This window comes from Phyllobates terribilis, unplaced genomic scaffold (genome assembly GCF_046119375.1).
Source record: "Phyllobates terribilis strain yellow unplaced genomic scaffold, ASM4611937v1 Scaffold_12__6_contigs__length_324123572, whole genome shotgun sequence".
NCBI classification, from domain to species: domain Eukaryota; kingdom Metazoa; phylum Chordata; class Amphibia; order Anura; family Dendrobatidae; genus Phyllobates; species Phyllobates terribilis.
Genome location: NW_027362772.1, coordinates 16780280 through 16806373, shown reverse-complemented (window position 1 = coordinate 16806373; position 26094 = coordinate 16780280). Strand labels below are relative to the sequence as shown.

Genomic DNA, 26094 nt, shown 5'->3' with positions numbered 1-26094 from the left:
CTTCGAGAGTTATCACTGTGTTATCTGTGGGGTTACATAGGACTGCAGATGGCATCTACTACATTATCTGTACTCAGGGAGTCGTCACTGTGTTATCTGTGGTGTTACATAGGACTGCAGGTGACATCTACTACATTATCTGTGCTCAGAGAGTTATCACTGTGTTATCTGTGGTGTTACATAGGACTGCAGGTGGCATCTACTACATTATCTGTACTCAGAGAGTTATCACTGTGTTATCTGTGGTGTTACATAGGACTGCAGGTGACATCTACTACATTATCTGTACTCAGAGAGTTATCACTGTGTTATCTGTGGGGTTACATAGGACTGCAGATGACATCTACTACATTATCTGTACTCAGAGAGTTATCACTGTGTTATCTGTGCTGTTACATAGGACTGCAGGTGACATGTACTACATTATCTGTACTCAGAGAGTTATCACTGTATTATCTGTAGTGTTACATAGGACTGCAGGTGACATCTACTACATTATCTGTACTCAGAGAGTTATCACTGTGTTATCTGTGGTGTTACATAGGACTGCAGGTGACATCTACTACATTATCTGTACTCAGAGAGTTATCACTGTGTTATCTGTGGTGTTACATGGAACTGCAGGTGACATCTACTACATTATCTGTACTCAGAGAGTTATCACTGTGTTATCTGTGGTGTTACATGGAACTGCAGGTGACATGTACTACATTATCTGTACTCAGAGAGTTATCACTGTGATATCTGTGGTGTTACATAGGACTGCAGGTGACATCTACTAAATTATCTGTACTCAGAGAGTTATCACTGTGTTATCTGTGGTGTTACATAGGACTGCAGGTGACATCTACTACTTTATCTGTACTCAGAGAGTTATCACTGTGTTATCTGTGGTCTTACATAGGACTGCGGGTGACATCTACTTCATTATCTGTACTCAGAGAGTTATCACTGTGTTATCTGTGGTGTTACATAGGACTGCAGGTGACATCTACTACATTATCTGTACTCAGAGAGTTATCACTGTGTTATCTGTGGTGTTACATAGGACTGCAGGTGACATCTACTTCATTATCTGTACTCAGAGAGTTATCACTGTGTTATCTGTGGTATTACATAGGACTGCAGGTGACATCTACTACATTATCTGTACTCAGAGAGTTATCACTGTGTTATCTGTGGTGTTACATGGGACTGCAGGTGACATCTACTACATTATCTGTACTCAGAGAGTTATCACTGTGTTATCTGTGGTGTTACATAGGACTGCAGGTGACATCTACTACATTATCTGTACTCGGAGAGTTATCACTGTGTTATCTGTGGTGTTACATAGGACTGCAGGTGACATCTACTACATTATCTGTACTCGGAGAGTTATCACTGTGTTATCTGTGGTGTTACATTGGACTGCAGGTGACATCTACTACATTATCTGTACTCGGAGAGTTATCACTGTGTTATCTGTGGTGTTACATAGGACTGCAGGTGAGATCTACTTCATTATCTGTACTCAGAGAGTTATCACTGTGTTATCTGTGGTGTTACATAGGACTGCAGGTGACATCTACTACATTATCTGTACTCAGAGAGTTATCACTGTGTTATCTGTGGTGTTACATAGGACTGCAGGTGACATCTACTTCATTATCTGTACTCAGAGAGTTATCACTGTGTTATCTGTGGTGTTACATAGGACTGCAGGTGACATCTACTACATTATCTGTGCTCAGAGAGTTATCACTGTGTTATCTGTGGTGTTACATAGGACTGCAGGTGACATCTACTACATTATCTGTACTCAGAGAGTTATCACTGTGTTATCTGTGGGGTTACATAGGACTGCAGGTGACATCTACTACATTATCTGTACTCAGAGAGTTATCACTGTGTTATCTGTGCTGTTACATAGGACTGCAGGTGACATGTACTACATTATCTGTACTCAGAGAGTTATCACTGTATTATCTGTAGTGTTACATAGGACTGCAGGTGACATCTACTACATTATCTGTACTCAGAGAGTTATCACTGTGTTATCTGTGGTGTTACATAGGACTGCAGGTGACATCTACTACATTATCTGTACTCAGAGAGTTATCACTGTGTTATCTGTGGTGTTACATGGAACTGCAGGTGACATGTACTACATTATCTGTACTCAGAGAGTTATCACTGTGATATCTGTGGTGTTACATAGGACTGCAGGTGACATCTACTAAATTATCTGTACTCAGAGAGTTATCACTGTGTTATCTGTGGTGTTACATAGGACTGCAGGTGACATCTACTACTTTATCTGTACTCAGAGAGTTATCACTGTGTTATCTGTGGTCTTACATAGGACTGCGGGTGACATCTACTTCATTATCTGTACTCAGAGAGTTATCACTGTGTTATCTGTGGTGTTACATAGGACTGCAGGTGACATCTACTACATTATCTGTACTCAGAGAGTTATCACTGTGTTATCTGTGGTGTTACATAGGACTGCAGGTGACATCTACTTCATTATCTGTACTCAGAGAGTTATCACTGTGTTATCTGTGGTATTACATAGGACTGCAGGTGACATCTACTACATTATCTGTACTCAGAGAGTTATCACTGTGTTATCTGTGGTGTTACATGGGACTGCAGGTGACATCTACTACATTATCTGTACTCAGAGAGTTATCACTGTGTTATCTGTGGTGTTACATAGGACTGCAGGTGACATCTACTACATTATCTGTACTCGGAGAGTTATCACTGTGTTATCTGTGGTGTTACATAGGACTGCAGGTGACATCTACTACATTATCTGTACTCGGAGAGTTATCACTGTGTTATCTGTGGTGTTACATAGGACTGCAGGTGACATCTACTACATTATCTGTACTCGGAGAGTTATCACTGTGTTATCTGTGGTGTTACATAGGACTGCAGGTGAGATCTACTTCATTATCTGTACTCAGAGAGTTATCACTGTGTTATCTGTGGTGTTACATAGGACTGCAGGTGACATCTACTACATTATCTGTACTCAGAGAGTTATCACTGTGTTATCTGTGGTGTTACATAGGACTGCAGGTGACATCTACTTCATTATCTGTACTCAGAGAGTTATCACTGTGTTATCTGTGGTATTACATAGGACTGCAGGTGACATCTACTACATTATCTGTACTCAGAGAGGTATCACTGTGTTATCTGTGGTGTTACATAGGACTGCAGGTGACATCTACTTCATTATCTGTACTCAGAGAGTTATCACTGTGTTATCTGTGGTATTACATAGGACTGCAGGTGACATCTACTACATTATCTGTACTCAGAGAGTTATCACTGTGTTATCTGTGGTGTTACATGGGACTGCAGGTGACATCTACTACATTATCTGTACTCAGAGAGTTATCACTGTGTTATCTGTGGTGTTACATAGGACTGCAGGTGACATCTACTACATTATCTGTACTCGGAGAGTTATCACTGTGTTATCTGTGGTGTTACATAGGACTGCAGGTGACATCTACTACATTATCTGTACTCGGAGAGTTATCACTGTGTTATCTGTGGTGTTACATAGGACTGCAGGTGACATCTACTACATTATCTGTACTCCGAGAGTCATCACTGTGTTATCTGTGGTGTTACATGGGACTGCAGGTGACATCTACTACATTATCTGTACTCAGAGAGTTATCACTGTGTTATCTGTGGTGTTACATAGGACTGCAGGTGAGATCTACTACATTATCTGTACTCAGAGAGTCATCTCTGTGTTATCTGTGGTGTTACATAGGACTGCAGGTGACATCCACTACATTATCTGTACTCGGAGAGTTATCACTGTGTTATCTGTGGTGTTACATAGGACTGCAGGTGACATCTACTACATTATCTGTACTCGGAGAGTTATCACTGTGTTATCTGTGGTGTTACATAGGACTGCAGGTGAGATCTACTTCATTATCTGTACTCAGAGAGTTATCACTGTGTTATCTGTGGTGTTACATAGGACTGCAGGTGACATCTACTACATTATCTGTACTCAGAGAGTTATCACTGTGTTATCTGTGGTGTTACATAGGACTGCAGGTGACATCTACTTCATTATCTGTACTCAGAGAGTTATCACTGTGTTATCTGTGGTATTACATAGGACTGCAGGTGACATCTACTACATTATCTGTACTCAGAGAGTTATCACTGTGTTATCTGTGGTGTTACATGGGACTGCAGGTGACATCTACTACATTATCTGTACTCAGAGAGTTATCACTGTGTTATCTGTGGTGTTACATAGGACTGCAGGTGACATCTACTACATTATCTGTACTCGGAAAGTTATCACTGTGTTATCTGTGGTGTTACATAGGACTGCAGGTGACATCTACTACATTATCTGTACTCGGAGAGTTATCACTGTGTTATCTGTGGTGTTACATAGGACTGCAGGTGACATCTACTACATTATCTGTACTCCGAGAGTCATCACTGTGTTATCTGTGGTGTTACATGGGACTGCAGGTGACATCTACTACATTATCTGTACTCAGAGAGTTATCACTGTGTTATCTGTGGTGTTACATAGGACTGCAGGTGAGATCTACTACATTATCTGTACTCAGAGAGTCATCTCTGTGTTATCTGTGGTGTTACATAGGACTGCAGGTGACATCCACTACATTATCTGTACTCGGAGAGTTATCACTGTGTTATCTCTGGTGTTACATAGGACTGCAGGTGAGATCTACTACATTATCTGTACTCAGAGAGTTATCACTGTGTTATCTGTGAGGTTACATAGGACTGCAGGGAATGAAACGTAAAGAACCTATCTCAACCATGTAGCTGAATGTATCTAGTGGATTATATAACTTGTAGCTTTAGGGTTGCTATAAATATTATCTTTCCTATAATCTTATGATCGCGTTATAATAGGACAGGAGGAATCATATAATGGCCCCAGCGCAGCAGAGTGGGGTCATTCTGAGCTGGAGGCACCATCAGATAATACAGTATATAAAATGACCCCACGATGCTACAAGATGACTCTATACATTATAGATAATATGGAAAAGAAAGAGTTAAACCCCAGACTCTGAAATGCGACGTCCAGTTTGTAGCTACGACAAGACCCCAATATAATGAAATTAGGATATCGGTGCCCTTACCCCTGGGAAGCCAGACGAGGAACGAGCAGAAGACGAGCTGGCGGATCCCCATCATTGTCTTCCTGTCTATGGTTCTCTCCGCTCTGCTCGCTGCCCCCCACCCGTATTTTCTTCTATGTTCTACTCATAAGACAGGATGTCACACTGCTCGCTAATGTCCTCCCCTCAAAAACCTAAGAGGGGGAACCGAGTAGGAAGACGTATTGTCACAGCCCAAAATGTGTGAACTTCCTCCACCTCGAGAGTCAGAGAGCCGCACGCTTCTTATTAGCTTTATTAGATGTCTGTAATTCATCATTACTATGTGGATGTCCCCTATTGGGGTCTATGTAGGTAATTGGGGGGCTACCAATTAGACATTCTTTCCTAGAGTCATTACAAAGAGCAGCTGCACACTTCATTGTAAGTGTACTTCCCCTTTAAATCTAAATAGAATGTTGAGTAACTCATCTTGTTACATTGTGATTTATACTCCAGTCACACCCAGAGCTGCATTCAAAATTCTGCTGATTATTTTTCAGCTCCTGGGCGTCAAGATTAGAACTCACATCTTTTTGCCGTCTCTTATTGGATCAGAATAAGTATTGTATGAAAGTCTATTTTTCATCCACGCATGCGGCTGGTGGGCGCCCAATCATCATAGTTAACAAACTTTTAGGAAAAGTGTGACATTTACAAGCAATTTAGATCTCTTTATAAACTGATAGAAACTTTTATAACTTCTACAAACTTTTATAACTTATAGGAACTTTTATAACTTATAGGAACTTTTATAACTTATAGGAACTTTTATATTCTTTGATTAGTTCCTAAAATTTCTTGTATACTTAATTTTTTTTGCAAGGTCTATGCGATCTAGTCCTGTTCACACAGATGATGGACTTGTCACATGATACTGACCTGAGAATTCATAAAAAAACTTGTCAACTGGACACAGGAAGTGGTTCGCACGCCGCAAAAAAAACCTTTCAAGACAGAAAGTTATGTGCAGAAAATTCTACTAAAAGGCATTTCACAGAAAATAATAGTTTGACAGCAAATATGCGACTTCGAGTCACTCAACTTTCCCAAAGTCCTGACTGGTATAGCTAATGGAAGACGTATATGAAGCTCTGCCCCATGTGGAACCATCATCATTCAAGACTCCCGAAAAGATATAGCTGCAATGGAGGTCCGATAAATACCACCCAGATTTCCTAGAATCCAAGCCTGTACTGGTCATCTGCCCAACCGGACAAAGTACAGGTGGGCCAATCAGTGTGTAGGAAAACCGACATTGATAATGCATGTTAGAAAATGAACGGACGACATGGAGACATCATGGTCACAGGAGTCAGAAAGATCTGAAGATGGAAGAAACTGAGAAACTCTTCCTACATTATCTCACCACCTCCTACATTAGCTTCTCCATCTACTGGAAGTTTGGGAGGAGTAAATGTTTAAATTATTACTATAGGTGACTATCTCTTTAAATAATGGTTATACTAAGTGGGTGCTACCCTTTAAATGATGATTATACTAGGTGGGCACTATCCCTTTAAATTATGGTTATACTAGGTAGGGTTACCCCTTTAAATGATGTTTATACTAGGTGGGAGCTACCGCTTTAAATGATGGTTATACTGGTTGGGCGCTAGTTCTTTAAATGATGCTTGTGCTATTTGGAAACTACCCCTTTAAACAATGGTTATACTAGGTGGGTGCAACCCCTGTAAATGATGGTTATACTAGTTGGGAGCTACCCCATTAAATTATGGTCATACTATGTGGGCGCTACCCCTTTAAATAATGGTTATACTAGGTGGGCGCTACCACTTTAAATGATGGTTATAATAGGTGGGCGCTACCCCTTTAAATGATGGTTATAGTTGGTGGGTACTACCACTTTAAATTATGTTTATACTAGGTTGGTGCTACCCCTTTAAATGGTTATATTAGGTGTATGCTGCCCCTTTAAATGATGGTTATACTAGGTGGGCGCTACTCCTTTAATTAATTGTTATACTAGGTGGGGTTACCGCTTTACATGATGGTAATACTAGATGGATGCTACTGTCCATGCATAGATTACAAGGGAATGACTCAATGTGACATCTGAGGATACATTATTACTAGTGATGAGTGAGCATGCTCGACACTGCTCAGTACTTGCCCGAGCATCACGCTACTCGGGATGTTCGGCGAGCACCGAGCATTTCCGGGTTACTCGGGTGGGAGCTCGGGTCTCCGCCCTGCATGTTTGGCGCTCTTTACAAAGCCAATGAACATGCAGGGATTGCCAGCCAGTCACTGTAATGCCGCAGCCATGTTGGTTGTGGGCATTACAGTGATTGGCTGGCCGCACAGCGTCACCTCGAGTATTTAAAACCGGGCGCCACCATCTTGGACACAGTCGCTCCGGATCAGACAGTGTAGGGACAGCGCTGCTGAGCTAGGGAGAGATTTATACTGCGAAATAGTTATCAGGCAGGCAGGCTGTATAGGAGACGCAGTGGTTATACCAGCAAACGCTGCATTACAGTCCTGTGTGCTGCTCCTGTTGATCAAATTGCTGGACTTAGCCCCAGGTCCCAGAGGTCAGGAAAAATCCTTTTTTTTTTCATCTAAATCCTCTTTTTTTTTTTCGTCAGTCAGACTGTACAAATACCCGTCTTATTAACCTTTTGGTATCCCCCCCCCAAGAAAAAAAAAAATTGAGTATGTCTGTGTGTGTTCAGACACAAATATATCTGTTGAAAATAGTCTGGTGTAGGCCAGAGAAATAGAATTGTGGTATTGCAGTTCCACGGGTCAAATCTCTGTATTATCCACTTTTTTGCCTTTTTTGCATAAAAAAAACATTTTGAGTGTCTCGCTGACTGTTCAGACACAAATATATCTGTTTAAAAGATTCTGGTGTAGGCCAGAGAAATAGAAGTGTGGTTTTCTTCTTCCACGATTCTAATCTCCTTTTCATTACCCTTTTTCCATTGATAGTGCGAGTGTAAGCTATTTTACTTCATTTACAATGGGCAAGGCGCGTGGCAAGGGATGTGGAACTGGACGTTCTGGTGATGGTGCATGCAGAGGACGGGGCCGTGGCCAAGGTGAAAATGTGCCACAACTAACAGCCACATCTTCTCGCTCCCAGTTCTTGACCGAATTACTAGGGAAGCACAGAACAACACCAGTATTGAGAACTGATCAGTGTGAACAGGTTACTAATTGGATAGCAGATAATACTTCCAGTTACCTGGGCACCACCACCTCCGGTCTGTCTTCCACACGGTCAACTCTTAGTAGCCGTGAGTCTCGACCGCATACTCCTCCTCACCCTGATGCTCCTTCCTCCCACCATGCCGAGTGTCGTCAGACAGCAACTGATCCCACACTTGGACACTCTGAAGAGCTGTTCACTGGTCCATTTCCAAATTTGGGCCCCTCGCCTGCTCCGCTTGAAGTGGTGGAAGAGGAGATCCCATGTATCGATGGACAAATATTTGAACAGCCACGACCACAGGAAGTCGACGCTGGCAATTTGTCACAAGAGGTGGACGATGACGAGACACAATTGCCACGAAGAGTGGAGGAGGACCGTGGTGCGGAAGTGGAAGAGGAGGGGGTGGTGGATGATCTAGTAAGGAGGGAGGCAGAGTACACCAACAGGCAGGAAGAAGCAGTGTGGTGGTCACAGACAGAAGGCGGGCAACCGTTCCCCGTAACACCAACACGAGGGACGTTGCCAGTACAAGCGGTAGGTCTTCCAGAGTCTGGATTTTTTTTAAAGACTCTGCTGATAACCCCAAAAAGGCCATTTGTACCACCTTCCAGGCCAGCATCAGCAGGGGTGACAAAACTACCAGCCTGACCACCACCAGCATGATCAGGCACATGTCAGCAAAGCAGCCGACTTTGTGGGGCGAACGCCAGGGTCCACGACCAGTGTCAGCAGGTGTCACCACTGCTTCTTCCGCTGTTGTGTGTGTAAGAGAACCCCCTGTTGTGTGTGCAAGGCAATCCCCTGTCCATACTGCATGCAAAGATGCCCCCTCCTCTGTCTTCACTTGTTATGGCAGTTTCTCAAGAAACAGCATTAACGTCCACGTCCACGTCCCACCGCAGCGTTCAATTGTCCATATCCCAGAGCTTTGAACGAAAGCGCAAATTCGCAGCCAACGCTCCACAGGCCACAGTCCTAAATTCGCACATTTCACAACTGCTTGCGTTGGAAATGCTGCCTTTTAGGCTGGTGGAGACGGAATCCTTCCGCAACCTTATGGCGGTTTCCGTCCCTCGGTACTCGGTCCCCAGCCGACACTATTTTGCCCGGTGTGCCATCCCCGCACTACACAAACACATGTCCTAAAACATCTGCCGTGCCCTCAACAACGCAGTTAATGGGAGAGTCCACCTGACAACGGACACGTGGACAAGTGCTTGTGGCCAGGGACGGTACATCTCCCTGATGGCACACTGGGTAAACATAGTGGAAGCCGGGACCCAGTCAGACCTTGGGACGGAACACATCCACCCCACACCGAGGATTGCGGGCCCTATGTCAGTCAGAGTTGCCCCCACAGTGTACAGCTCCTGCGCATCATCCTCCTCCTCCTCATGTTCAGCCTCCTTCTCAGATATCACCACATCAGTTACAAGCTGGAAGCACTGCAGTACTACCTCAGCCAAGCGGCAACAGGCTGTGCTGAAACTCATAAGCTTAGGTGATAAACCTCACACTGCTTGTGAGTTGTGGACAGTTGTGAAAGAGCGGGCAGATCTGTGGCTGAGACCGCTGAACCTACATCCCGGCATGGTCGTGTGTGACAATGGCTGTAACCTGGTGGCGGCTCTGAGGCGAGGCGAGATCACACATGTACCATGCCTGGCTCATGTGCTTAACCTCGTGGTTCAGCGGTTTCTTAAGTCGTACCCCGAGTTGCCAGATCTGCTCGTCAAAGTACGCCACCTGTCAGCTCATTTTCGGAAGTCGGCTACAGCTTCCGCCGCCCTTGCTGTATTGCTGCAGCGTATCAAGCTTCTGGCACACCGACTGGTGTGTGATGTCCCCAAACGTTGGAACTCTACCCTCCACGTGTTGCAAAGGATTTGTGAGCAGAAGACAGCAGTTGTGGAGTACCAGCTGCAACAAGGCCGTCGATATTCAGGTCATACTCCACACATAAGACCTCAGGAGTGGACCTGGATGTCTGACATATGTACCATCCTGACAAACTTTGAGGAGGCCACCAAGATGGTGAGTGGCGATGATGCCATCATTAGTGTCAGCATCCCACGTGTCTGTCTTTTGCAACGCTCTCTGCAGAGAATTAAAGAGGAGGCATTGCAGCCAGAGTATGATGAGATGGATCAAGAAGCCATAGCGGGCGATTACACACAGACCAGCCTCATCTCATCCCAACGTGCATTGAGGGACAATGAGGGAGAGGAGGAGGAGGAGGAAGAATAGGAGCTGGTATCATGCGCTGTAGACGGTAGTACCTGTACAACTGTCATACCGTTGGTTCAGCGTGGGTGGCCTGAGGACAGAGGGGAGGAGGAGGAGGAGAGCATGGTCAGTCGTCATCTTGGTGAGGACACGGAAATCTTGCCCATTACCAGTCTGGCACGCGTGGCTGACTTTATGTTACGCTGCTTTAAACGTGACCCTCGTGTTGTCAAAATGTTGGGTGACAGTCATTACTGGTTGGTGACACTTTTAGACCCCCGCTACAAGGAGAACTTTCACTCTCTTATTCCTGAGGTGGAGAGGTCTACAAAAATGGGGCAGTACCAGAAGGCCCTTGCTGCCGAACTTTAAAAAAAATTCCCATTTGAACAAGCTAGCGGCAGAGGTCACAGTTCATTGCCCAACCAAGGCGTACAGGCGAGAGAGACGCAACTCCAATCCAGCAGAGGCAGGGGAACACTGTCAACATTCTGGGACAGTTTTCTGAGACCCTCCCAGCTTACAGGCCCGGAGGCGCGGGGTACTCTCACAAGGAGTGGAAAGTTTCAAAAGATGGTGAGGGAGTACCTTACTGACCGTACCAGCGTCCTCCGTGATTCCTCTGTGCCTTTTAATTATTGGGTATCCAAGCTGGACACTTGGAATGAGCTCGCTCTGTACGCCTTGGAGGTCCTGGCCTGCCCTGCCGCTAGTGTATTATCGCAGCGTGTTTTTAGTGCTGCTGGGGGAATTATAACTGATAAGCGCACTCGCATGTCAACTGACAATGCTGACAAGCTGACCCTTATCAAAATGAACAAGGGCTGGATTGGGCCAAACTTCTCATCACCACCAAATGACAGCAGTTACATAAAGTAAAATCCACTGTGTTATTTCGGTAGGTGTATTCCCATGCACCGCTTCACACCCACACATGGGAATACGCTTCCTCTTTTCGGCTGTTTTTTGCTCTGCTCCTTATCCTCAGCCTCCACCACCACTATACCACCAGGGTGACCGTGGTCCGAGTTGCCAGCATTGCAAGTTCCTCCGTCCTAATTTTTGGCAGCTTTTGCTTGGAAGGCATAGGCAAAGACTATGGGAGACCCACTCCCCAAAAATGGGAATAATGTTTTTAATATGCTGTACTGCATGGCTCTTGTAAGGGGCATTAAAACTGTCTTGTTAAGCTACTGCGACCTCCACGTCTCTTCCAAGGGGCATTAAAAACTTCTTGTTAAGCTACTGTGACCTCCATGTCTCTTCCAAGGGGCATTAAAACCGTCTTGTTAAGCTACTGTGACCTCCACGTCTCTTCCAAGGGGCATTAAAGCCGTCTTGTTAAACCACTCTGAACTTCACGTCTCTTCCAAGGGGCTTTAAAACCATCTTTTTAAACCACTCTGACCTCCACGTCTCTTCCAAGGGGCATTAAAACCGTCTTGATAAGCTACTGTGACCTCCACGTCTCTTCCAAGGGGCATTAAAACCGTCTTGTTAAGCTACTGTGACCTCCACGTCTCTTCCAAGGGGCATTAAAAACTTCTTGTTAAGCTACTATGACCTCCACGTCTCTTCTAAGGGGCATTAAAACCGTCTTGTTAAACCACTCTGACCTCCACGTCTCCTCCAAGGGGCATTAAAATCGTCTTGTTAAGCTACTATGACCTCCACGTTGTAACATACCTGGCGGCGTCCTTGCATAGTGGTCCATCTCCCACTGTGCAAGAGCGCGCACTTGATCTCCAGGCCAGACTGCCACTCTGGCTTTTTTCCATGTTGTCTGCTTTGCTTTTCTCTTGCTGTTTAGGGCGACGCCCGCCGAACTTCCTGATTCTTGTAGCTGCTGCTGACACTCCCCTGATGCGTCCTCAGCCTATTGCTGTCTGTCACCTGGTATTTAACCCAGCTCCTCCCTGGAATCCATGCCTGAGCATCTTGTTCTATCAGTTGGCTTCTGGTCGCTGACATGCCAGGTCCTGTCTATGTTTCCTGCCTTACGGTATCAGTTCCCGTGTCTGAACTGTGTCCTGTCTGTGCACTCTAGCCAGCTGTCTCTCTGCCTTCCTGGAGGCTGTATTTCCAGGCCTGTCTGAACACGCTCCTAGCCTGTTTGTCTCGCTCTCTGGGAGCCGCATACCCAGACTCGCTCCTGTATTTGTTGCAGTACAGTTCCTGTCTGAACTGTCTCCTAGCTTCCTACCTGTTTTGTCTTTATGTCCGTTTGTTCCCTTTTTCTGCAGTGTCTGAACCAGCGCTTGGCTTTACCTAGGCTCGTTCCTGCATTTTGTTGCAGTAACTGTTCTTGTCTGAACTGTCTCCTAGTTTCTTACCTGTTTTGTCTTTATGTCCGTTTGCTCCCTTTTTCTGCAGTGTCTGAACCAGCACTTGGCTTTACCTAGGCTCGTTCCTGCATTTTGTTGCAGTAACTGTTCTTGTCTGAACTGTCTCCTAGTTTCTTACCTGTTTTGTCTTTATGTCCGTTTGCTCCCTTTTTCTGTAGAGTCTGAACCTGCACCTAACTTCTACTCATTGTCATTGTACTTCCGTTTGTGAGTTGGAGTCCTTTCGCTACTTCTTTGCAAGTACCTTGTGTGTATCTGGTTCTGCTTTTCTTTTCCAGTCTGTTCCGTGTGAACAGAGCCCTATCCCTTTTGCTTTGTCTTTGTTTACCTCTTCGGCGATTTATTTCAGCCTTGTCCACCGCGTCTGCGGTTTCGCTCTGCTCAGCTTTGTCCACCGCGTCTGCGGTTTCGCTCTGCTCAGTCTTGTCCACCGCGTCTGCGGTTTCGCTCTGCTCAGCCTTGTCCACCGCGTCTGCGGTTTCGCTCTGCTCAGCCTTGTCCACCGCGTCTGCGGTTTCGCTCTGCTCAGCCTTGTCCACCGCGTCTGCGGTTTCGCTCTGCTCAGCCTTGTCCACCGCGTCTGCGGTTTCGCTCTGCTCAGCCTTGTCCACCGCGTCTGTGGTTTCGTTCTGCTCAGCCTTGTCCACCGCGTCTGCGGTTTCGCTCTGCTCAGCCTTGTCCACCGCGTCTGCGGTTTCGCTCTGCTCAGCCTTGTCCTACGCGTCTGCGGTTTCGCTCTGCTCAGCCTTGTCCACCGCGTCTGCGGTTTCGCTCTGCTCAGCCTTGTCTACCGGACCTGCGGTTTCGCTTTACTCTGTTTGTTTACCGGTTTGTACTGGACCCTACCCAGCCTGCACTCTAGCCTGCCTGTTCCTGTATTCCCCAGTGTGGGTCAACAGCCGTGTCCGGAGTCTGACCTGGAGTAGACCCTGGTCCCTCTGCTCGGTTCCTCCCTGGTGCACTGGCGTGGTATGCCGTCGTGCAACCTTGGTCGGATCGGGCAGATACTTAGTTACGCCCCTCCAGGCACTCTCCGGTTCATGGCTCAGTGGAACCACTAAACACGCACAGTTCGGGCGTGTGCATTACACACGTCTCTTCCAAGGAGCATTAAAACCGTCTTGTTAAACCACTCTGAACTCCACGTCTCTTCCACGTCTCTTCCAAGGGGCATTAAAACTGTCTTGTTAAACTACTGTGATCTCCACGTCTCTTCCAAGGGGCATTAAAACCGTCTTGTTAAATCACTCTGACCTCCACGTCTCCTCCAAGGGGCATTAAAACCGTCTTGTTAAGCTACTATGACCTCCACGTCTCTTCCAAGGGGCATTAAAACCATCTTGTTAAACCACTCTGAACTCCACGTCTCTTCCAAGGGGCATTAAAACCATCTTGTTAAACTACTGTGATCTCCACATCTCTTCCAAGGGGCATTAAAACCATCTTGTTAAGCCATTCTGACCTCCACGTCTCTTCCAAGGGGCATTAAAACCGTCTTGTTAAGCTACTGTGACCTCCACTTCTCACCCAAGGGGCATTAAAACCGTCTTGTTAAACCACTCTGAACTCCACAGCTCTTCCAAGCGGCATTAAAACCATCTTGTTAAACCACTCTGACCTCCACGTCTTTTCAAAAGGGCATTAAAACCATCTTGTTAAACCACTCTGACCTCCACGTCTCTTCCAAGGGGCATTGAAATGTTGTTTTTAATTACCTCTAACTTCCACGACTCTTCCAACGGGCATTGCATTTCCTCCTAATTTTAGTCAGCTTTTGCTTTTCAATGCATAGGCGAACACTAAGGGAGACCCACTCCCCAATAATGGGTAGAAGGTTTTTAGTATGTTGTAATCCATGTCTGTTTCAAGGGGCATTGCAGTTCCTCATAATTTTTGGAAAGCCTTCCATTCACTGCTTAGGCCAACAGTGTACAGGAGACTCAGTTGCTATAAATGGAAAAATCGGTTTAGTTACGGCCCTCTGACCTCCATGTCACTTCCAAGGGGCATTGGAGTGCCTCGAAATTTTTGGTAGGCATTGAACTCACTGTATGCCCTCTAACTGTGTAGCCAAACCGCTCCTTTTGTTACAGAAACATATCCTACAAGACATGTGTGGTTGACTGGCCTGATATTGATGTGAATGGTCCCTGTTCCTCCTGCTCTTTCTCCTTTGCTACCACCTCATCCATCATTCATCACCTGAAGCTTTGTTTTAACGGGAGTCATAGAACTAGGATAGTAGCAGGAAAACATCCAGCAATCCTTGGAGGAGGTAGGATATGCGCCAAAACGCTGACCACCTCAGGCCTAGCCGCTACTACATACAAGCGCTTGCATTCCAAGGAACAGAAAGCTAAGGAGATGGATGGCCTCATGATCATGAATAATTTACTCGTTGTGTAGGAGGCCGACCACTGCTGCTGTCTACCTTCTGAACTTTGTGTTGAAGCCTGATTGACCAAGGACCCGCAATCCTCTATGTCTGGAGGACGTGTTGCATCCCAGTGTCCAAATGTGTCCCGGCTTCCACAATATTAACCCAGTGTGAAGGCATCAGACCATCCCTGGCCACATTCACTTGTCCACGTGTTTGTGGTTACGCTCTCCTTCAAATAGGGGCGTCTGGGGACCGTGTGTGGGAACCCGGCCGCGGGGCGGCTGGGGACAGAGTATGGATACCAGGCCGCCGATGCAGCCATGACGTGGTGGCCAGATTCCGCCTCCACATGCCTAAAAGGCCCAATTTCAAGTGCAAGCAAGCTAGCAGTATGGTATTGCAGCTTGGGGGTGGGTGGGTGGCCGAATGCATACTTACGCTTGCATTGCAAGGAATGGGGGAGGTACAATTGAAGACTGCCCTGGGACAAGGAATTGCATGGGGATAGTTGGAAGTCTGCATCTTCTGATGCGGCAAGGATCACTTCTGATGGGCACACTTTTAGGCAGTGACCTGGGAGTCAGGGATGCTTCCAGGGTTCTTCCCCATGCTGCTCCCATGTCTTTTCAGCAATGTATGCATGTGTCACACAGCACATGGCCAGATAAGGTTGTAAAATGTTAAAATGACATTTCCCGGTGAATGCATTTGTCACGGTTGAAAGCAATACAAAAGTGCAAAAACGCATAAAAAATGCTACTTGTGAACATAGCCCAAGGAGTGGCGGAGTATTTTTGTTTTTGGTTATTTATTTTACCTTATACACAAGTCTTTACCCTGGAAAGGATGTTCCTTAACATATTTCACAGGAAAACCGTTTCAGTTTCGTTTTTGAACGTTTTATTGTGAGCCCGTAAAAGTGGCTTAATACCTCTGACCACGTTGTTGACAGCAGTGACCTGGGGGTCAGAAATGCTTCCTGGGGCGATGCCCATGCTGTCCCCATGTCATTTGAGCACTGTCACTATCGTTTTGGGCACTTTTTAGGCTTTCTACAGACTGCCGGGGGTGCCACCGCAAAATTGCTCGGGTCTCCCATAGACTAACATTGGCTCGTTGCTCGGGTCAAGCACCTGAGTATCACGCTGACACGGTGAGCTCGGCCCGAGCTTCGAGCAGCCAAGCATTTTAGTGCTCGCTCAACACTAATTATAACACAGATAGGACCAGTGAGGAGCAGAGTGTCATTTCCTGTGCACCATACCGATTTGCACTAGTTACTCAAATTGTTAATGTAACAATTAAAAGTTACATTTTATTTTGGAATGATTAGCCCCTTCACGACACATGACATATATTTACGTCATATATCATGTTCCTGACTCACTGCCGCAGCCCGCATCTTTCCCAGCACATGACAGATGGTTTAATCAGCTATCATGGGCCTTTAACAGCAGCGGATGAATTGGAACTCCAACTGCGGCTATTAACCAGTTAAATCCCACTGTCTGACAGCGGTATTTAATACGCTCCAGACGGACGCGCGTCGAGAGACCCGCCCATAGACAACCTTGTCACGTGATCACAGGGCAGCGATGTGTTGTCAAGACAGCCCTGGGTCTGCTGAAGAACCTCATGCTTGTCATTACGATCCTCCTGCTATGTATAGCACAAATGATCGGACGATTGCAGGTTCAAGTCCCCTAAGGGGACTATTAAATGCAGTAAAAAGTGGGGAAAAAAAGTTTTTGACAATAGGAAAAAAAAAACACAAGTGTTTGAAAATAAAACAATTTAAAAAAAGACACATATTTGGTATCGCCGCGTTCAGAAATATCCAATCTATCAAATTATAAAGCAAACTAATCCGATCGGTAAACGGCGTAACGAGAAAAAAAATCTGAACTTCAGAATTACGCTTTTTTTGGTCACCGAAACATCGCAATAATATGTGATCTAAACATCGTATCTTCATCAAAATGGTATCAATAAAAACATCAGCTCGGTGCTCATAAAATAAGACCTTATCTGGTCCCAGATCCCAAAAAATGGAGACGCTACGGGTCACGGAAAATGATGACAAAAGCAAAAACTTTTTTCAATCAAATTTTGGAATTTTTTTCCACCACTTCAATTTAAAAAAAACCTATACATGTCTGGTATCTGTGAACTCGTACTAACCTGGAGAATCCTAATGGCAGGTCAGTTTTACCACATAGTGAACATGGTAAATAAAAAAAAATATAAAAACAATGTGGAATTGCAAAAAGTATCAAGACCAGAGCTATTGACCAACATAGATTCAATCAATAATAATCGCTTCATGTTTTCCCATTGTCTCAGACCTTTTTATCATTCCCAGTTGCATATTCTCTTGACTCCAGGGATGATGTGACACACTGTAAATCTATGGCACCTTAGATACAGCGCAGTGCACACACAGTGCAGGAAACCTCAGGTCAAGACTAATAGGATATTACATTCACAATTGCGCTCTGTCCTTCAGATGTATTTTCCTTCCATGAGTGGGCGGACGCTCAGTGTGATCTGAAATCTCTGATTATATTGAGATTTTATGTAGCAAATTGTATATAGCTTTTAGATATGTATATGGTTTCCAGATATGTCTATGGCTTACAAATATATCTATGGCTTCCACATGTGTCTATGGCTTTCAGATATGTCTATGGCTTCCAAATATATCTATGGCTTCCAGATATGTCTATGGCTTCCAGATATGTCTTTGGCTTCCAGATATGTCTTTGGCTTCCAAATATATCTATGTCTTCCAGATCTGTTTATGGCTTCCAGATATGTCTATGGCTTTCAGAAATGGCATCCAGATATGTCTATGGCTTCAAGATATATCTTTAGGCTTCCAAATATATCTATGTCTTCCAGATATGTCTATGGCTTCCAGATATGTCTATGGCTTCCAAATATATCTATGTCTTCCAGATATGTCTATGGCTTCCAGATATGTTTATAGCTTTTAGATATGTCTTTGGCTTCCAGATATGTCTATGGCTTTCAAATATATCTATGTATTCAAGATATGTCTATGGATTCCAGATATGTCTTTGGGTTCCAAATATATCTATGTCTTCCAGATATGTCTATGGCTTCCAGATATGTTTATCGATTCCAGATATGTCTATGCCTTCCAGATATGTCTATGGCTTCCAGATCTGTCTATGGCTTCCAAATATATCTATGGCTTCCAGATATGTCTATGGCTTCCAGATATGTTTATAGCTTTTAGATATGTCTTTGACTTCCAGATATGTCTATGGCTTCCAAATATATCTATGTCTTCCAGATATGTCTATGGCTTCCACATATGTCTTTGGCTTCCAAATATATCTATGTCTTCCAGATCTGTTTATGGCTTCCAGATATGTCTATGGCTTTCAGATATGGCATCCAGATATGTCTATGGCTTCAAGATATATCTTTAGGCTTCCAAATATATCTATGTCTTCCAGATATGTCTATGGCTTCCAGATAAGTCTATGTCTTCCAAATATATCTATGTCTTCCAGATATGTCTATGGCTTTCAAATATGGCATCCAGATATGTCTATGGCTTCAAGATATATATCTTTAGGCTTCCAAATATATCTATGTCTTCCACATATGTCTATGGCTTTCAGATATGTCTATGGCTTCATGATATGTGTATGGCTTTCAGATATGTCTATGGCTTCCAAATATATCGATGGCTTCCAGATATGTCTATGGCTTTCAGATATGTCTATGGCTTCCAAATATATCGATGGCTTCCAGATATGTCCATGACTTCCAGATATCTGGAATCTGATATGGCTTCCAGAAATGTCTGATTATATTGACATTTTATGTAGCAAACAGTATCCACAAGAAATAATAAGTAATAATCTATTTGTAAAGATATGTCTATGGCTTCAAGATATATCTTTAGGCTTCCAAATATATCTATGTCTTCCAGATCTGTTTATGGCTTCCAGATATGTCTATGGCTTTCAGATATGGCATCCAGATATGTCTATGACTTCAAGATATATCTTTAGGCTTCCAAATATATCTATGTCTTCCAGATATGTCTATGGCTTCCAGATATGTTTATCGCTTGCAGGTATGTCTATGGCTTCCAGATATGTCTATGGCTTCCAGATATGTCTATGGCTTCCAAATATATCTATGTCTTCCAGAAATGTCTATGGCTTCCAGATATGTTTATAGCTTTTAGATATGTCTTTGGCTTCCAGATATGTCAATGTCTTCCAAATATATCTATGTCTTCCAGATATGTCTATGGCTTCCAGATATGTGTTTGGCTTCCAAATATATCTATGTCTTCCAGATATAGCTATGGCTTCCAGATATGTTTATCGCTTACAGATATGTCTATGGCTTTCAGATATGTCTATGGCTTCCAGATATATCTATGTCTTCCAGATATGTCTATGGCTTCCAGATATGTCTATGGCTTCCAGATATGTTTATAGCTTTTAGATATGTCTTTGGCTTCCAGATATGTCTATGACTTCCAAATATATCTATGTCTTCCAGATATGACTATGGCTTCCTGATATGTCTTTGGCTTCCAGATATGTCTTTGGCTTCCAAATATATCTATGTCTTCCAGATATGTTTATTGCTTCCAGATATGACTATGGCTTTTAGATATGGCATCCAGATATGTCTATGGCTTCAAGATATATATTAACATTAAAATGTTAAAATGACATTTCCCGGTGAATGCATTTGTCATGGTTGAAAGCAATACAAAAGTGCAAAAACGCATAAAAAAATGCTACTTGTGAACATAGCCCAAGGTGTGGAAGAGTATTTCTGTTTTTGGTTATTTATTTTACCTTATAAACAAGTCTTTACCCTGGAAAGGATGTTCCTTAACATATTTCACAGGAAAACCGTTTCAGTTTCGTTTTTGAACGTTTTATTGTGAGCCCGTAAAAGTGGCTTAATACCTCTGACCACGTTGTTGACAGCAGTGACCTGGGGGTCAGAAATGCTTCCTGGGGCGATGCCCATGCTGTCCCCATGTCATTTGAGCACTGTCACTATCGTTTTGGGCACTTTTTAGGCTTTCTACAGACTGCCGGGAGTGCCGCCGCAAAATTGCTCGGGTCTCCCATAGACTAACATTGGCTCGTTGCTCGGGTCAAGCACCTGAGTATCACGGTGACACGGTGATCTCGGCCCGAGCTTCGAGAACCCGAGCATTTTAGTGCTCGCTCAACACTAATTATAACACAGATAGGACCAGTGAGGAGCAGAGTGTCATTTCCTGTGCACCATACCGTGATTTGCACTAGTTACTCAAATTGTTAATGTAACAATTAAAAGTTACATTTTATTTTGGAATGATTAACCCCTTCACGACACATGACATATATTTACGTCATATATCATGTTCCTGACTCACTGCCGCAGCCCGCTTCTTTCCCAGCACATGACAGATGGTTTAATCAGCTATCATGGGCCTTTAACAGCAGCGGATGAATTGGAACTCCATCTGCGGCTATTAACCAGTTAAATCCCACTGTCTGACAGCGGTATTTAATACGCTCCAGACGGACGCGCGTCGAGAGACCTGCCCATCGACAACCCTGTCACGTGATCACAGGGCAGCGATGGGTTGTCAAGACAGCCCTGGGTCTGCTGAAGAACCCCATGCTTGTCATTACGATCCTCCTGCTATGTATAGCACAAATGATCGGACGATCGCAGCTTCAAGTCCCCTAAGGGGACTATTAAATGCAGTAAAAAGTGGGGAAAAAAAAGCTTTTGACAATAGGAAAAAAAAAACACAAGTGTTTGAAAATAAAACAATTTAAAAAAATACACATATTTGGTATCGCCGCGTTCAGAAATATCCGATCTATCAAATTATAAAGCAAATTAATCCGATCGGTAAACGGCGTAACGAGAAAAAAAATTTGAACTTCAGAATTACGCTTTTTTTGGTCACCGAAACATCGCAATAATATGTGATCTAAACATCGTATCTTCATCAAAATGGTATCAATAAAAACATCAGCTCGGTGCTCATAAAATAAGACCTTATCCGGTCCCAGATCCCAAAAAATGGAGACGCTACGGGTCACGGAAAATGATGACAAAAGCAAAAACTTTTTTCAATCAAATTTTGGAATTTTTTTCCACCACTTCAATTTAAAAAAAACCTATACATGTCTGGTATCTGTGAACTCGTACTGACCTGGAGAATCCTAATGGCAGGTCAGTTTTACCACATAGTGAACATGGTAAATAAAAAAAAATATAAAAACAATGTGGAATTGCAAAAAGTATCAGGACCAGAGCTATTGACCAACATAGATTCAATCAATAATAATCGCTTCATGTTTTCCCATTGTCTCAGACCTTTTTATCATTCCCAGTTGCATATTCTCTTGACTCCGGGGATGATGTGACACACTGTAAATCTATGGCACCTTAGATACAGCGCAGTGCACACACAGTGCAGGAAACCTCAGGTCAAGACTAATAGGATATTACATTCACAATTGCGCTCTGTCCTTCAGATGTATTTTCCTTCCTTGAGTGGACGGCCACTCAGTGTGATCTGAAATCTCTGATTATATTGAGATTTTATGTAGCAAATTGTATATAGCTTTCAGATATGTATATGGTTTCCAGATATATCTATGGCTTCCAAATATATCTATGGCTTCCACATGTGTCTATGGCTTTCAGATATGTCTATGGCTTCCAAATATATCTATGGCTTCCAGATATGTCTATGGCTTCCAGATATGTCTTTGGCTTCCAGATATGTCTTTGGCTTCCAAATATATCTATGTCTTCCAGATCTGTTTATGGCTTCCAGATATGTCTATGGCTTTCAGAAATGGCATCCAGATATGTCTATGGCTTCAAGATATATCTTTAGGCTTCCAAATATATCTATGTCTTCCAGATATGTCTATGGCTTCCAGATATGTCTATGGCTTCCAAATATATCTATGTATTCAAGATATGTCTATGGATTCCAGATATGTCTTTGGGTTCCAAATATATCTATGTCTTCCAGATATGTCTATGGCTTCCAGATATGTTTATCGATTGCAGATATGTCTATGGCTTCCAGATATGTCTATGGCTTCCAGATCTGTCTATGGCTTCCAAATATATCTATGGATTCCATATATGTCTATGGCTTCCAGATATGTTTATAGCTTTTAGATATGTCTTTGACTTCCAGATATGTCTTTGGCTTCCAAATATATCTATGTCTTCCAGATATGTCTATGGCTTCCACATATGTCTTTGGCTTCCAAATATATCTATGTCTTCCAGATCTGTTTATGGCTTCCAGATATGTCTATGGCTTTCAGATATGGCATCCAGATATGTCTATGGCTTCAAGATATATCTTTAGGCTTCCAAATATATCTATGTCTTCCAGATATGTCTATGGCTTCCAGATAAGGCTATGTCTTCCAAATATATCTATGTCTTCCAGATATGTCTATGGCTTTCAAATATGGCATCCAGATATGTCTATGGCTTCAAGATATATATCTTTAGGCTTCCAAATATATCTATGTCTTCCACATATGTCTATGGCTTTCAGATATGTCTATGGCTTTCAGATATGTCTATGGCTTCCAGATATGTGTATGGCTTTCAGATATGTCTATGGCTTCCAAATATATCGATGGCTTCCAGATATGTCTATGGCTTTCAGATATGTCTATGGCTTCCAAATATATCGATGGCTTCCAGATATGTCCATGACTTCCAGATATCTGGAATCTGATATGGCTTCCAGAAATGTCTGATTATATTGAGATTTTATGTAGCAAACAGTATCCACAAGAAATAATAAGTAATAATCTATTTGTAAAGATATGTCTATGGCTTCAAGATATATCTTTAGGCTTCCAAATATATCTACAGTCATGGCCAAAAGTATTGAGAATGAGACAAATAGTAATTTTTCCAAAGTTTACTGCTTCATTTTTTGTAATGGCAATCTGCATATACTCCTGAATGTCAAAGAGTGATCAGCTTAACAGCAATTACTGTACTTGCAAAGTCAATATTTGCCCCGAAAATTAACTTTAACCCCCAAAACACATTTCAACATCATTGCAGTCCTGCCTTAAAAGGAGCAGCTAACATAGTTTTAGTGATTGATCCATTAACACAGGTGTGGGTGTTGATGAGGACAGGGCTGGCGATCAATTAGTCATGATTAAGTAAGAATGACATCACTGGACACTTTAAAAGGAGGCTGGTTCTTGGTATCATTGTTTCTCTTCAGTTAACCATGGTTATCTCTAAAGAAACACGTGCAGCCATCATTGCACTGCACAAAAATGGCCTAACAGGGAAGAGTATCGCAGCTACAAAGATTGCACCTCAGTCAACAATCTATCGCATCATCAAGAACTTCAAGGATAGAGCTTCCATTGTTGTCAAAAAGGCTCCAGGGCGCCCAAGAAAGACCAGCAAGCGCCAGGACCATATCTTAAAACTGTTTCAGCTGCGGGATGGGACTACCAGCAGTGCCGAGCTTGCTCAGGAATGGCAGCAGGCTGGTGTGAGTGCTTCTGCACGCACTGTGAGGCGGAGACTCTTTGAGCAAGGGCTGGTTTCAAGGAGGGCAGCAAAGAAGCCACTTCTCTCCAGAAAAAACATCAGGGACCGACTGATATTCTGCAAAAGGTACAGGGAGTGGACTGCTGAGGACTGGGGCAAAGTCATTTTCTCTGATGAATCCCCTTTTCGATTGTTTGGGACATCTGGAAAACAGCTTATTCGGAGAAGAAGAGGTGAGCGCTACCACCAGTCTTGTCTCATGCCAACTGTAATGCATCCTGAAACCATTCATGTGTGGGGTTGCTTCTCAGCCAAGGGAATCGGCTCACTCACAGTCTTGCCTAAAAACACAGCCATGAATAAAGAATGGTACCAGAATGTCCTCCAAGAGCAACTTCTCCCAACCGTCCAAGAGCAGTTTGGCGCCCAACAATGCCTTTTCCAGCATGATGGAGCACCTTGCCATAAAGCAAAGGTGATAACTAAATGGCTCATGGAACAAAACATAGAGATTTTGGGTCCATGGCCTGGAAACTCCCCAGATCTTAATCCCATTGAGAACTTGTGGTCAATCATCAAGAGACGGGTGGACAAACAAAAAACAACAAATTCTGGCAAAATGCAAGCATTGATTATGCAAGAATGGACTGCTATCAGTCAGGATTTGGTCCAAAAGTTGATTGAGAGCATGCCAGGGAGAATTACAGAGGTCTTGAAGAAGAAGGGGCAACACTGCAAATATTGACTTGCTGCATTAACTCATTCTAACTGTCAATATAACCTATTGGTACTCATAATATGATTGTAATTATATTTCTGTATGTGATATAAACATCAGACAAACACTAATAAAAACCAGAGGCCAGCAGATCATGTGAAAATATAATTTTGGTGTCATTCTCAAAACTTTTGGCCATGACTGTATGTCTTCCAGATCTGTTTATGGCTTCCAGATATGTCTATGGCTTTCAGATATGGCATCCAGATATGTCTATGACTTCAAGATATATCTTTAGGCTTCCAAATATATCTATGTCTTCCAGATATGTCTATGGCTTCCAGATATGTCTATGGCTTCCAAATATATCTATGTCTTCCAGAAATGTCTATGGCTTCCAGATATGTTTATATCTTTTAGATATGTCTTTGGCTTCCAGATATGTCAATGTCTTCCAAATATATCTATGTCTTCCAGATATGTCTATGGCTTCCAAATATGTCTTTGGCTTCCAAATATATCTATGTCTTCCAGATATAGCTATGGCTTCCAGATATGTTTATCGCTTACAGATATGTCTATGGCTTTCAGATATGTCTATGGCTTCCAGATATATCTATGTCTTCCAGATATGTCTATGGCTTCCAGATATGTTTATAGCTTTTAGATATGTCTTTGGCTTCCAGATATGTCTATGACTTCCCAATATATCTATGTCTTCCAGATATGACTATGGCTTCCAGATATGTCTTTGGCTTCCAGATATGTCTTTGGCTTCCAAATATATCTATGTCTTCCAGATATGTTTATTGCTTCCAGATATGACTATGGCTTTCAGATATGGCATCCAGATATGTCTATGGCTTCAAAATATATATTAACATTAAAATGTTAAAATGACATTTCCCGGTGAATGCATTTGTCATGGTTGAAAGCAATACAAAAGTGCAAAAACGCATAAAAAATGCTACTTGTGAACATAGCCCAAGGTGTGGAGGAGTATTTCTGTTTTTGTTTTATTTATTTTACTTTATACACAAGTCTTTACCCTGGAAAGGATGTTCCTTAACATATTTCACAGGAAAACCGTTTCAGTTTCGTTTTTGAACGTTTTATTGTGAGCCCGTAAAAGTGGCTTAATACCTCTGACCACATTGTTGACAACAGTGACCTGGGGGTCAGAAATGCTTCCTGGGGCGATGCCCATGCTGTCCCCATGTCATTTGAGCACTGTCACTATCATTTTGGGCACTTTTTAGGCTTTCTACAGACTGCCGGGAGTGCCACCGCAAAATTGCTCGGGTCTCCCATAGACTAACATTGGCTCGCTGCTCGGGTCAAGCACCTGAGTATCACGGTGACACGGTGAGCTCGGCCCGAGCTTCGAGCACCCGAGCATTTTAGTGCTCGCTCAACACTAATTATAACACAGATAGGACCAGTGAGGAGCAAAGTGTCATTTCCTGTGCACCATACCGTGATTTGCACTAGTTACT

At 43.3% G+C, this 26094-nt stretch overlaps 1 protein-coding gene across 1 annotated transcript in view; it reads right to left on the bottom strand.

Moving 5' to 3' along the window:
* Window positions 1–5362, bottom strand: part of HCST (hematopoietic cell signal transducer) — a 43849-nt gene extending 38487 nt beyond the window's left edge. Inside the window, exon 1 of the mRNA XM_073657560.1 lies at window positions 5160–5362. Within this exon, the coding sequence (XP_073513661.1) occupies window positions 5160–5214 (55 nt within the window). The 5' untranslated portion in view covers window positions 5215–5362. The remainder of the gene's footprint in view (window positions 1–5159) is intronic.
* Window positions 5363–26094: the final 20732 nt, after the last annotated feature.